At 41.8% G+C, this 13,977-nt stretch overlaps 1 protein-coding gene across 2 annotated transcripts in view; it reads left to right on the forward strand.

Annotated features, from left to right (window-relative positions):
* grik4 (glutamate receptor, ionotropic, kainate 4) overlaps nucleotides 1-13,977 on the forward strand; it is a 221,001-nt gene that overhangs the window by 197,901 nt on the left and 9,123 nt on the right. For both annotated transcript variants that reach the window (XM_053320945.1, XM_053320946.1), the window contains 2 exons: nucleotides 4,684-4,887; nucleotides 7,448-7,561. In XM_053320945.1, coding sequence (XP_053176920.1) covers nucleotides 4,684-4,887; nucleotides 7,448-7,561 — 318 coding nt within the window. The remainder of the gene's footprint in view (nucleotides 1-4,683; nucleotides 4,888-7,447; nucleotides 7,562-13,977) is intronic.

Consider the following 13,977-nt stretch of genomic DNA (forward strand, 5'->3'; position numbering starts at 1 on the left):
CTGAAACCTGCACAAAATCCTTGAAAGTATTTTCCTTTGCCTTTGTCAATTTCCGTACTGTAGGTCATTCTCTTCCTGCAGACTACGCTTGTGTCACTGAGGGCTCTCATATCTACTTACATACATGTTGGTACGAATTCAACAGAGCACACAGTGCAGGCTGATGAAAGCAGACACAGAGGAAGATTTGCTGGCACCCAGGCTCAGAGGCACTGAAGCATGTGCACATGAATTTGCACGCACATACACGATCTGTCCCCATTTCTTGAAGTTTGTCTATAATTGTTCTCTGTCTGTTTTCATCTCATTCATATTTTCTGCCATTCATTTACTGTGAAGCACAAAGCTGTTTGTTGAAATTGCCACATAAAAAATTAACATGACCTGCCTCTTTTTCTAATGACCTAGTATTTTTCCGAATATTGTCAGAGCTTCTATGGCTCTTCTTCAAACAGAACTACAGAGCCCTGTGAAAGAATTATATCTCAGCTTCCAGTGTGCCGGGTTGCTCTGGAGAGAATTTTTCAAGGATAAAAAAAAACAGTTGAGGAACAGCTGGGTTGTGTGAAGACATCTTCAACACCCTGAGGTTTCAAAAAGGGAAACTCCACAGTGACGTGAATGTGAATAACACCCAAAACTGCACCTGTGTGTGTGTGTGTGTGTGTGTGTGTGTGTGTGTGTGTGTGTGTGTGTGTGTGTGTGTGTGTGTGTGTGTGTGTGTATACCTGCTTGGGTTTATATAAAAGTGCGCTTCTTCCACCAAAGTTATCAGCCTGCAACCAGACTCCTCATAGCCTGGGAATAAGAGGTTGCTTTAAAAGTCTGCATTTCTTTATACTTTCAAACTCATAGCTTTATTGCTGTTTTGCTGTGGTGTGCAAATGCAGGTAGATGGAATTTCCTTGTGATCTTTCCTTCATGGAAGACAGCACTTTTATGCCCCCGTATAGACTTTTCATACCTTTATATAGTTATTTTTATATGACTTTGTTCTCAACTTTGCGGAGGCTTCAAGTGAAAGTGGCTCATTCAGTGATTTATTTTTTTGTCAGTATTTGGTGGACGTTTTTTGGAGTGTGAACTGCAGCAGATATATCAACTTTTTTCACAGCAGTTGTGTCTTCATGATACAATTTCTGTTAAAATATAAAGGGAAAAACATTTTTTGGCTTAATAGACAAGGCTCTGGGTTATTGGTTGCTGTTGTGATTTTACTGGTGTGATTGATGGATGCTAGCCAGGTCTGATTGCATTAACCAGGTCACACAAAGGGATGGAGGTAAGGCGGTAAGAAGCTATTTTCGAGCCTCCATCGAGACATCAAGCTTTAATGACGGGGGCTGTGCCTTATAAAAGTAGAAGGCTTTTACTTTTCTTAACAAACATCAATTACCAAGAGGTTGGAAAGTGAATTAAGGCTTTCCCTTAATTAAGTGTTGTTGTAGGATCCAAACATGCATTAATCCTGGCACATTACTGGGTCTCTGCTTTGTAGGTGTGAAGAGCTATTAAATGACCGTAGCAGGTTTGTGTGTTTCTTCATTTCGTCCCTGTCTCTTGGTCCAGAACCTCTAATGATGCGGAAATCGGAAGTAGTGACAGCATCAGAATTGGTCTGGCTCGGACCGCAAGTTGATGCTTGAAAAGTTTCAGCAGTGTGTGAGCTGTGAAATTAGCATTTAAATTGTGCCTCATGCTTGCTGAAACATGAGCATGCATAGATGTCACATTAAGCCAAACCGGTGATATGTGTGGTTATTTTAAGTTGATAATCAGATAGTCAGGTTTACTTTTATTGAGTGGTGCTTTTATTGTCACTATCTGACTCATCAATCATAACATGTTTACAATTTTAACCTTAAACCAAAACCACAGTCTACTTTATAGTCAGGGACCAAGCGAAGAAGACAATAGAGACAAATGTGCAAAAGAGAAAAAATTGTCTAAACAAAGTAAAGTGAATTATTTTTATTTCATTTTTGACAAAAATCGTAAATCCCAATATAACATAAGATTCTAGAGAAAGTATTTTAGGGCACTAAAGCTTCAATAACCAAACAGACCAAATCTTCATTCCATTTCCTGTTGTGTTGTACTTCAAATGCCACTCTTCCTGGCACTTTACCAGAGAAGCTCGGTAAGATCACACACAGAGGTCGAATTAAAGAACAGGATGTTAACTAAAAAAAACAAACTAAAAAACAAAATGTCATGAAATGAATAAAGTGTGTAACGTGTACACAAAGGCTTGTTCTGGGTGTTGAAATTTGACCAAATATAAAGAAATACTAACACTGGTGGATAGCAGCTGATGCAGCAACCACAGTGCAATAAAAGTGTTTTGTAGGCTACACATAACCACACACAGGAAGTACTTTGTATGACCACCATCCACCCCAAGCAATTTCCTGCAGTTTGTGTGCAGGACATAAATGTAATACATCCAATATAAAAAAAATAAAAAAAACATTGCTCTGGAACATTATGCAGGTGACAGATACGTAGCACAACATAATTACAAAAATAAATTATTATTATTATATAAGAGTAATTTCGAAGAGACATTTGGTACACTAGCCACTGTCATAATAAACACTGTTTGTGGTAATGAAGGAACATGTCGACCAGTGCAACAATGGCTGCTTAATATGATTTTCTTTAGTAGTTAATTGTTCACAACAACAGAGCTCTGTGGCACAGAGGGATAAAATATAACAGGCTTTGGTTGCACAGCCAATACTTGTTAGTAGATTCAATTAAATGGATTTGTTGACTATAAAAGAATAGAGAGATTCATCAAACCTGTCCTTAAACACTACATGTGCAGGTCACTTACTTTCTAATTACTGTGTCCTGTAATACAGTCTGTCATCTACCTCTCTTTATAATACACTGCAGGTTATTGTTGCTCTACAAGCGTGTCTGTTTAATCAAACTATTAGCCTGGTTAGACACATTGAATTCACATGTAGATTCTTGGTGCAGAGTCACACAGACGGAGAATCAGTCAGACATTTTATTCCCATTCTTATCACAGCACAGCAGAAGGTTGATTCTACTGTCCAGTGATGCAGCGAGAAAGAGGCAGAGCTGCCCAATCCGTTGTCAGAGTGATCTGAACCTGTGATCTGTACACAGCTATAGGTTTGAACCAAGCAGTTGCTATGACAACAGGATAAGTCACAGTAACAGTTGTGCCACCTGATGTGCACCAAGTTGTCAAATGTTCCCAATTTCAGTGTAACTACTGTTTTCGTTGCTTTTCCCTGTGAGGCAAATCAATCACCTTTCAACCTGCTACCACACAAATAAGTATTCCCAGCTGTGACGGTGACAAAACAATTTCACTTCTATACCAGCACTCAAAATGTCGCACCACAGCATTACTGCCTGTGCATTTTCCTCCTGAAAGCTGTCACAGTGGCTTTGAATGGCTTACAAACATGAATTACACATACCCACTGTGGGCAATTTATGTTAACACAAGTTGTTGACAATGTCTTCAACAAGTTCATGGTTAAATAAACATTTTTCAGCCAATATTTCTTTTGGCAAGTGATGATAACTCATGTTGTTGAAAATGACTCAAAACTTTCTGTCAACAACAATAAAGAAACCTGAACTTTACTTTTGCCCTGTTCATCTTTAAAAATGGAGAATGTCAGCACAAGAAAACATGTCGGCTTATTAATCATTGTTATCTGATGCCATGTTGCCAAAGTAAGTTAGTTTCATCTGAATTCACGACCTGAGTGCAGGGACAGAGCAACAGCAAAGTGGTACATAACGCTGTCTTTTTTATGATGTAGTGGAGTCTGAGCACACCAGTCTTGACAGTTGCATTATTTGAAAAATAGCACAATAAGGGAGGCTCGAAAATACATAGCTGCAGAGCTCTTTAAATCTTCACACAACATCAACTAAACGACAAACAAGACATAAATAAACAGGCAGCTGAACAGAGAGTTGGTTCTCTAAAAGAGCGGTTGTAAATAGGTGTGTATGTGGTGTGTTTCCTATTCACTTTTGTCTGAAAATAATAGATTAGGATGCAGCTGTCTGTTCCTGATTAGAGTACCTGGCTCTGTTTCAAATCCACAAATCTCAATTGTCATCGAGCCAGTAAACCTGGTGTGAACTATAACCCCCAGAGGACACATGCATCATCCATCCTTCCTGACAATAAAATCTTTAGTCAGGGTCTGTAAAACTTATCACACATTAAAGGGGCACTCCAGCAATTTAGTATTGCTCTTCCATAAATTTGGGGGGCTTATAACAGATAAAAATCGAAGCAGCAGAGTCTGAGATATCCTTGCTTATTTTCAAGTATAGGCCAACACCCCAAAACACAGGATCCATAACTTTCCATAATGCTACTCATAGTGTATTTTGATCCCAACTCCATGGCCTCTGTTAGTGACACAGGCTTTTTGCTGAAAATATTCTGGTCTCCAAGCGGAAGCTGAAATAATTTCAGACTTTGGAAATGGCTCATGCACAGCCATAGACATGATGCTTTATTTCCACAGGCTAAAAAGTACTCGTCAAGTAAAATGAAGTGTGTTATATTGGTACAGTATGACATTGTGACATCTACAGTATCTTTTCTATGCTCTGTCACATTAGCATTTATAGACTGTTGGTGGTATCTATAATGCATATCGTGTGTGTTTACAGGAGAATCCATATGTGATGCTGCGGCCGAATCACCAGGAGCTGGAGGGAAATGAACGCTATGAAGGTTTTTGCGTGGACATGCTGAAGGAGCTAGCAGATATTCTCAAATTCAAATATCGAATCCGGCTGGTGGGGGACGGACTGTACGGAGTACCGGGAGCCAATGGAACGTGGACCGGCATGGTCGGAGAGCTCATCTCAAGGGTATGTCAATATATGCCCATACACAAACTGTAGCATAGCCTACCAGAAAGCTCTGCAATCATAATTCCATACATAAAGTTTTTCTATACACTTTGATACACAAACACAAAAGTGTATCTCTCAGCTCTCGCATGGTTCACAGCTAGCAGCTTCATATCATACACTCTTTTTTCATTTGGCAGTTGGCCTTTCCAGCTTAAGCATTGTATTTTTCAAAACAGTCACGGCTTGTTGGTGGCTTGTTCCCTGTCAGCTCCTTTCCTTAAGCCTTCTGAACTGACCTTAACAGACTTTCCTCCTGAATCAGTCTATGTTGTTGCTGCTAAATCTTTGAGTGAGGTCTTACATTCTCCCAGCTATGCTGTATGTAGCTGTTAACAGGCAGATAAGGTTATATAAGGGAGCTGAGGGGAAAAGAGGAGGAGGAAAAGAAGTGAAATAGGCGAAGAATACTGGGGTGAGGAAGAGAAAAGCGAATGAAGTAGAGCAGGATTGAGCTGATCCTTAGAGGTGATCTGTCTTAATTCAGCGGGATAATGGAAGGCAAAGACATTAAGTATGTAAAATAGGGGATGCCTGCTCCTGTTATTGTCACAGCCTGCCACTGCCTCATCCTACATAGTTGCCTCTGGAAGGCTGACCTTCAGCAGGGTCATCATCGACATTGTCATGTGTATCTGACAGCATCTCGAGCTGTGGAGTGGCAAGGTGGGGAGGCAGACAAAAAGTCGAGATGTGCTTGAGAGGGATTTGTCATGGGATGGGGGACATCTGGAGGGATGTTCCACAGTGGACAGAAAGGATTGGGCTTGTTTGGTTAAAGGCTTAGAAAGGAATGGGATAGATGGCAGTGAAAACATGAACAAAGGAACAGCCAAGGTTTCAACTTTAATGGATAACTTGAAAGGATATGAAATATGCACTTGGTACCAGCAAAGGAAGACAGCCTGGGGTTATTCAGGACAACAGATACCTGTGTCACTGCCAGTACCATTCAGGCTGCAATATTTCAGTGTATGAGGGTAATTAGTTTGACAGGTGTCAGACAGCCTGAGCTAACAACAAGATGAGCCAGGAGGCGTCCAGACTAAAAGTCTAAGTACATTATGTCCTGATTTCAAATCTACAATGCTGCAGTTAAAGAACAAAGTCATACAGCATCAACAAAGACCTAACTCTTAAAGTCAAATAGTACACCACAGAGGGAAATGTTTAATTCATCCCTCACATTTATTACCAAGATACTGTATGATTTCATGTAAGTAGGAACAGGTATGATGCAAAATTGAACAGCTAACATCACATTTTGTTTTTGCGAGTTCTACTAGAAGGCATAACAGCAGGCAGGCAGAGGAATCCAGTAATCAATATTAATATTCTATCGTCGCATAAATATTTCAGTAGTTGTTACGACTGTGTGTTCATTTTTCAAAGGATCAGTGACTTTCTTTGTTGAAATTGCCTCGATGGTCGTTCCCTGCGCGTTGCCTCCTTCCGGCGCTGGGAGCAGACGATCAGACTTTCAAACGACGAGGGTGAGAAAAAAAGATGAGGGGGAGGCTGGGGACAGCTGATGATGGAGGGTCAGAGCCTGCGGGCTGGGGATAGAGCAGCAGGAGACATTAGGCCTCAGTGTGGAGCGTAGGCTGGAGCAAGGTTAAAGAGTTGGAAATTTAAAATGTAATGCACTTGAAGCAGAGACGGAGTAGGATATGGGGTTTTTAAAATGAAACAGTAAGTGTCTTCTGCTAGTGTTTTGGACCTGTTCCAAAGGTTAGAATAATTATGGAAAAAACTGATACATTTTTAGGTAACATTAAAATGGATGTTGTAGGGAAAACAGTTTTTCATGTGTGTCAGATGCCCCTCTCTCGGTCTTTCTTTCCTCGAGATACAAACAGTAGGTCGTGGATTTTGAGTGGCATCTGCAGCGCTGCAGCACAACTCCCCTCTCCTCACTCTCATCCTCCCATTCCTCTCAGTCTCCCCAATCCTCTTAGTTCTCCTGCAGCAGACAAAGAGCAATGCGTTGCTGCTTTCACTCTTCGCTCCTCAGGGAGATGAAAAATCCCTTGCAGTTGCACTTTGCTGGCCTATATTATTAGTAGGGAGCCGTCCAGTATTCAGCGTACATTGACCATTTCTGTGTGTGTGTCTGTGTTTCTAAGTGTGTGTTTTACCAGCTGCTGCTTTGTCAAGTGATTTGTCTTGACAGTGCTCCTTTGGCCAGCCACAATGGCTTCCCTGAACCTCTCTGGTGCCCTACACACACACACACACACACACACACACACACACACACACACACAGAGTGCCAATGCTGGATTATCTTCACCACAGATAGCGCTATTGGCAGACAATGAGGCTATGGGATACCAAAGGTCATTATTAGGGAATTAGCAAATTGTAACCCACTTCTTATGTCATCCTTGTCTTCTTTTCAAGTGCTCACATTAATGGTTATGTCATAAACTTATGTTACATCCACACAACTATATTCAGTATGCTTGTCAGCATAGTCTTGGACTCATATGTGACACATGATATGATACTGTTACAGAAAGCTGACCTGGCGGTTGCAGGCCTCACCATCACAGCAGAGCGTGAAAAGGTCATTGACTTCTCAAAGCCCTTCATGACCCTCGGCATCAGCATCATGTACCGCGTCCACCTGGTGAGTAACGTCCGACCAGCCCTCCCCACCCCCACCCATCAACACACCCATTGCATCTTGTTTTCTTGCTTCAACTTTATCTATAATGATATTGATAATGTTATAGAGCACTTTTCAAGCAATAAGCACAAAATGCTTTTCAAAGGTGAGAAACACACAAAACATACAAAGACAAAACTATCAAATAGTTTAATAGAAAAACTCTTAATGAAAGGAATAAAAAGAAAAAAAAACAACAGCTGATGATGGTCACACAAATGTGGTCTATCAGCTGTGAGAAAAAGGCAGTAAGTTTTAAGACGAGATGACAGACAGGCAGTGACAGAGACATGGCCTGATGCTCACTGAAAGGCTATTCCAGAGTCAAGGAGCCAGAATTGAAAAGGCTTGATCATCCTTTGTTTTTAAACTGGACTCTGGAATAGTTAGAAGACCCAGACTGGCAGACCTGAGGGGCCTGTTTGGACAGTAGGGTTAAAGGAGATATATACTCCAGCACCAGACAATCATAAGGTTTGAATGATAAGTACAGTTGTGTATGATCCACGTAGCTATGAACGGAGATGTTGTAATGGCGGATTATTTGTCCCAAGGGTAACATGTAAAGTGTGAATAAAACAGGTCCCCAGATTGATCCTTGTGGTATTCCATGTATAATCTGTGCAGTTCGGGAAACAAAACACAACACCCCTTCTGTTTGTGCAGTCTCAACTTTTTAACAAGTGTCCACTTCTCCTGTGATTGCCCATTTACTCCTTCTGTTGCTATGGCCCCCAATCTTGCCAGCACCAGATGGCGCGTTTTACAGTGTGAACTTCCTGATGAATGTAGCACTTTCTGCATTGTTGTTCTCTGCTTGCCCTCTGATTGGGTTTGGCCATCTTATTAACACAAGTAACGACCTCCTTGCCCCGCAGAGAGCAAGCCCAAGCAAGAAACAGTGAAACAACAGCAGTGCTGGTGAAAATGAGCCAGTGGCCCATTAATCATCAGTCCCTCCCCAAAACCCAAGGTGACAGAGCAGGGCCCAGTATGGCAGAGCAACAGTCCCTACTGAGGTGCTTTGGCACGTGCACGAGCTAACATTAGTGTAGCTATCCCTGAGGGGCCATTTATTCACATTCCCTCTTGCTCCTGTGTCTCCCTCTCTTGTACACCTCCCGCATTCTTGCTCACATATACTCGGCGCACAGCGCTAATAAGTGTAGCAGTGAGCAACTCAATTTAGGGCCAATAGTTGGAGAGAATAAATCGATGCTTGCAGCAGGTGCAGTGTTAAGTGGGCTGCTAGGTAGCATGTCACCTCTGAACTGGGAGGCAGCATGCAGGTGGCAGCATGAGGAGGTCATATGGAGCTGATGTCCCTCAGGGCTGGCACACAGAGTCACAGAGCTGGATCAGCACAGACTTGACCCAGTTGACGCCCTCATTCTGGGTAAGCGGTTATTAAGAGGGTTGAGGGAGAGGGAATGTGTATGTTGTGTTTTCAAAAAGATAGAAAGGACAGAGAAAGGTAAAAGATAAGGGGATGTCTCTTTCTCCTGTCTCTTTGTCTCTGTCTCTCTCTCTCTGTCTTCCTGTCTGTCTCTCTCTCTCTCTCTCTTTTCTCTCTCTCATTCCCTCTCCTTCTCTCTTTATTCTTCAATTGCCCTTTAGCATTTTCTCAGATCTGACTCAGAGCGGTCCCCCAGCATGGCTCTGAAATTCGATATTTGAATTTCTGTGACTGCAGTTGTTTAGTTCTAATCCACTAACTATTGATCCGAGACACAGAGATTTCTACAAGGGGGTTTGCTGCTTATTTCAAACTTTAAATGAAAATTTCAATCAGATCAATAAGAATGGTGAATGTTGGGTATTAATTACCCTAAGACTATTGGCTATTTAATCTCCATTTCTCTTCTCAGTCAGTGTGAATATATTTTATGTATATCTGTCTCACACACACAAATGCTAGTTTTCTCTCTTTTTTAGTCCTGTCATTAATTTCTATCTATGAAGGCTGTTACATTTATGACACTGGACTGAACCGCCACCGGTGCATTTCCTCCAACTGTCAGAGTCAACTTTCCTGTGGAGTACTCAGAACAGCGGCAAATCACAACTCTTAATTACCTGCCATATGATTTTGTGTCAGTGTTTTACCTTGCAGAAAAAAAGACATGAGATCTGATTCTCTGCAGGGATTACTGTTAGCTTGTCTACTGATTCTGCTCTGTGATTTGCAGCACACAACATTGAAATAAAAATAAAGGAGCACATTTCAGACAGCTTACAGCTTGTCTGCAAAATACAAGCTTCACCTGTCTAGATTCTCAGCTTTCCTACCCAACTTTTTTGTGGCTGGTTGAGGATTTGTTGTTACGTACCATATACAGTGATGTTGTATGGTATATTATATGGTATATAAAGCCCTTTGGCCATATAAAATATACTGTATACATTTGAATTGTACACACAAATCACATCTTTAATGTCAACAGAGAGCAGACCCCAGCAGCCGGTATAATATGTGTCACTGCCGGCCTGAATTGGGCATCAGAGTTATGAACTCAGACATAACCTTGAGCGACTGTCAAGCTCTTCTCATAAAAACTTTCCCTCCCTTATCATTCATCATCTGTACAACACAAAGCCAAACTCTGTAACTCAAGAACCTAACACCCTGTTGTATTTTATATCTGTGCCAATTCCATCATTTCAATATTTACCTCAGTAAGACAAAGCGTATATGTGTGTGCACAAGAGAAAGAGCGAGCAGTGTTTAATTAGACATAGGAGTTAATTAGGGGTGTGTAGAAGCTGTGTCAGATTCAGCAGTTGCCCTGAGGGGCAGGGCACGGCATATGGAGCTTTATTGACTCTGTGGCCACACACACTCTCAGACAAAACTACACAGTCACAAACACACGCAGCCCTGCACATATGGATGTGCACACCCACATACTTTCACGTAAGTGCACATACAGCCACACACGTACTCTATACACACAGACATAAAGCCAGACAACCTGGAGATCCCATGAGGCAGCGGGATGTTGTTGTGAATATGACCCTGTGACCTCAGCCAAATCAACTGCTCTCTGCAGATTGCCCCTGCAGCCATCACAACAACCATAACAGGTGACAGCGTGTGCTCTGACGCAATTAGGAATGCACACTATCAAAGACAGACAGTGAGGATACACAGTGGAGGGAGAGGAAGAGAGACGGCATGGAAGGGAACAAGCGAGAATTAGGTAGAAAGATAAGCGGAAGGGTTGGAGAGAAGATGGAGAATTGAGAGCATAAAGGTGAGCGGGAGAGTGTGAGAGTTGAAATGACAATGGGAAGTCTCCTTCAGTGAGTCAGTCTTCAGGCAGGAAGCCTCAGGGGGCAACAGCGTGGTATGAATACCAAGAGGCAGGATGACTAGGTGAAATCCTTGACTGGATAACCTCACCAGCTCCTTCAGCCACCCTCCTGGCATGCAGGTAGTCCCCCGAGAGAGACAGGCAAAGGACAGTGGGAAGTTGAGAGAGAACAAGGGCAGTGCAAGGTAACTCTCTTTGTCTGCATGGTGAGAGGAAGAAGGGACAACCATTATAGCCAGCAGCCTCACTATTCTATTTAAAATATACTCATAAAAGGTTATAAAGGATGTTTCACCCTCTATACAACGTCTGTATCCTCTTCCATCCTTTGATTTGCTTTATGCCCTCTTAATGTAACGATAAACTTCTGTAAAATGATTCCCCTGCCACTAATAAAAGTCATTTAAACACTGCATGTGTGAAACGCAGGTGTTTGTTCGACTCTTAAATCTGTTTATCCAACTCCTACATCAAGCCAGCTATTATTGTATCATGTGAATCAGCACAAGGTTGTTAAGTCTCCCATCTCATCCAAGTGTACAATGTCACATTAAACTGAAACTACCAGATTAGCTATGCTTGCTTTTCCCACATCAACTACCTGCTGCCTCCTGTTCAGCACGGGTGCTCCGTGTGCACTGGGTGGCCCAAGCACGCACTGTATCTGCCCTGCTCTGGATGACTGACAGCACAGACAGCTGCTGACAAGCTTTGAAACACAGGCACACACACAAACACAACACTACTGACACCCTGTCTGTTTGGCACACACCTTGCAAAATGAAGTGGGAGCAGACCACCAATACAAGCCCATTGTTTAAACAATGACCTGAGGCCGTGCTGTGCTGTATGGACTGAGAGCAACTTGTAGTTTCTGTACTTTCACTCTCAGGTCAGTTTATCTTCACTTCAGTATTGCTAAGTACTTTAATATTTATGTACATCAATTATTAATAACTGTACTAGTAGATTCTATTTATTTATTTTTGCTTTTTGTCTGTAACATCTGGTGAACTGTTTGGTCTTTTTTTCCATTTGTAATTGAAAATACAGATAAATAAATGTAATAATTACCCTAACAGCAGTGACACTGAACTCTCAATTACAGTGATGCATCAGAAATAAGCCACCGTGAAGGACAGATGCACTGTTCCATAATTTCCTCACATCACAGAAAACAAGATTCAGTCATCCGGTCCTATGAGTCACCTTTTACTCAAACAAGGCTTCAGAGCGGCACTCACTGCACACCTGAGGACAGCACGATAAGCTGTAAACAGAAAACTGACATTATCACCTTTATAGCCAAAATGGTAGCCAACTATTTCTAATTTACACACCTAGCAGACACGGAGAACCATTTGCATTCATTTGGAGTCTTGTTTGTGTCCACCCCGACGAATGCAAGTCTAAGGCTCTCCACCAACTCTCTAAGCTGCTAAATGCTTCAGTGTTTTCACCAGGTAGTCCCTATTTTTGCTTTATTAGTCTTTGGTGCTAGTCATTTGGCATCATGACTTTGTTGTCACAAGATGATCATTAAATGGAGTTTCATTAAGCCTGTTCTTTTGAGGACACAGTTTATGAGACCTAAAATGTTTGTAAAATGGGGGGGGGGGGTGTTTACCAGAGAAAATGGCAGTGTGTGCATAGTTTGAATACATGCTATGCTGTTCCCATTTAGCCTTTCTGTCTATATGCTCATTAGTGTGTCTGCTGCAGCTTCACCATGGATAATTTCCAATCCAACTTCTGAGAATATAACTTTGTCTCTGAATCTTAATGCACCAATAAGAGTTGAGATTTCCCACCAGCACGACTCTCATGTCTCATCCTACATTTCTTTCTGTCTCTATTTCTGATCTGCTCTCCTGCACCTTCACTTCTACACCATCTGTTGGCATGAAAGTCTCTTGTGTCTGGTAGCTCTCCCCATCTTAATAATAGCCCCTTGGTGGGAACTTAAGATGTGGACAAGTAAGGCAAGCTGTTAACAAAACATTGGTTCAGCATGCATCAAACTGGACCAGCAAACAGAAGGACTTATGTCAGCACATACTGCTGTTACCCCAGAAATGCCAATGCCAATAAGAGACAGCTTGGCAGTGATTCTCACTTTACAATAACCCCCTACATCTGAGATGGCCATTGTGTGTTTCACCACTCCACTGTTCTATTTTCAGACCGCTATCATCATTATCATCGGCATTACACTCTATAGATAGACTGACGGACATTAAGACTGGCAGGCTGATTTGAATCTTGCTAAAAATTACATTGAATCTCACTCTGCTCTCCTGCTTCCTGCACGACTCCTATTTTATTCAGTCAGGCTAATAGAGTATGCAAGTGATTACAGGCGCATTAATGAATTTTCATCTCTGCACAAGTCTAAATGGGGGTTCGTTTATCATAACAAATGCCCACCAAAATAATTTCACCCTCTTGCAGCAAATTTAATTTTCAAGGGCCTCAGAAATGTATTACTGCAGTGTTTTGGCATGCGTGATGTCCCCCAAGAGTACCTAATTGAGTATTTTTGCATAAAAGCGATTTGGACTTGTTCAGGTGGGCTCCACAGAGCTGCCTGTTGACACACAAATGGAAGATAAGGCATTTCGACACGATTGAGTGCATCCCTCTCATAACAACACTTGGACAGTTGGTTGTTTGATCACCTCCACCATTTAACTGTCCTGCCGGCCCTGACAACCACCTCCATTTCATAGTCATTAACAGATGGTGGACGTGCATATGTATATAAATGGCTAATATTCCTCTGATAATGTTCGGTCAGCCAGGCTATATGGACATAAGAAATACGAGAATGCACAAATACACACACAAATATACACACACACACACACACACACACACACACACACACACACACACATAAATAAACACACACTATCATTCTGTTATTCAGTCCTGCTTCACCAGTAATTGGTTTCATTTAGAGGACAATGGCTGTTGGTGCAAGATAATGAAACATTAGGAATTAGCGCCTATATTCCCACTGGTCTACTAACTGCCACGCGTATTTTAGCCACTTTATCTCTT

This window comes from Scomber japonicus, chromosome 6 (assembly GCF_027409825.1).
Source record: "Scomber japonicus isolate fScoJap1 chromosome 6, fScoJap1.pri, whole genome shotgun sequence".
Classification (NCBI taxonomy): domain Eukaryota; kingdom Metazoa; phylum Chordata; class Actinopteri; order Scombriformes; family Scombridae; genus Scomber; species Scomber japonicus.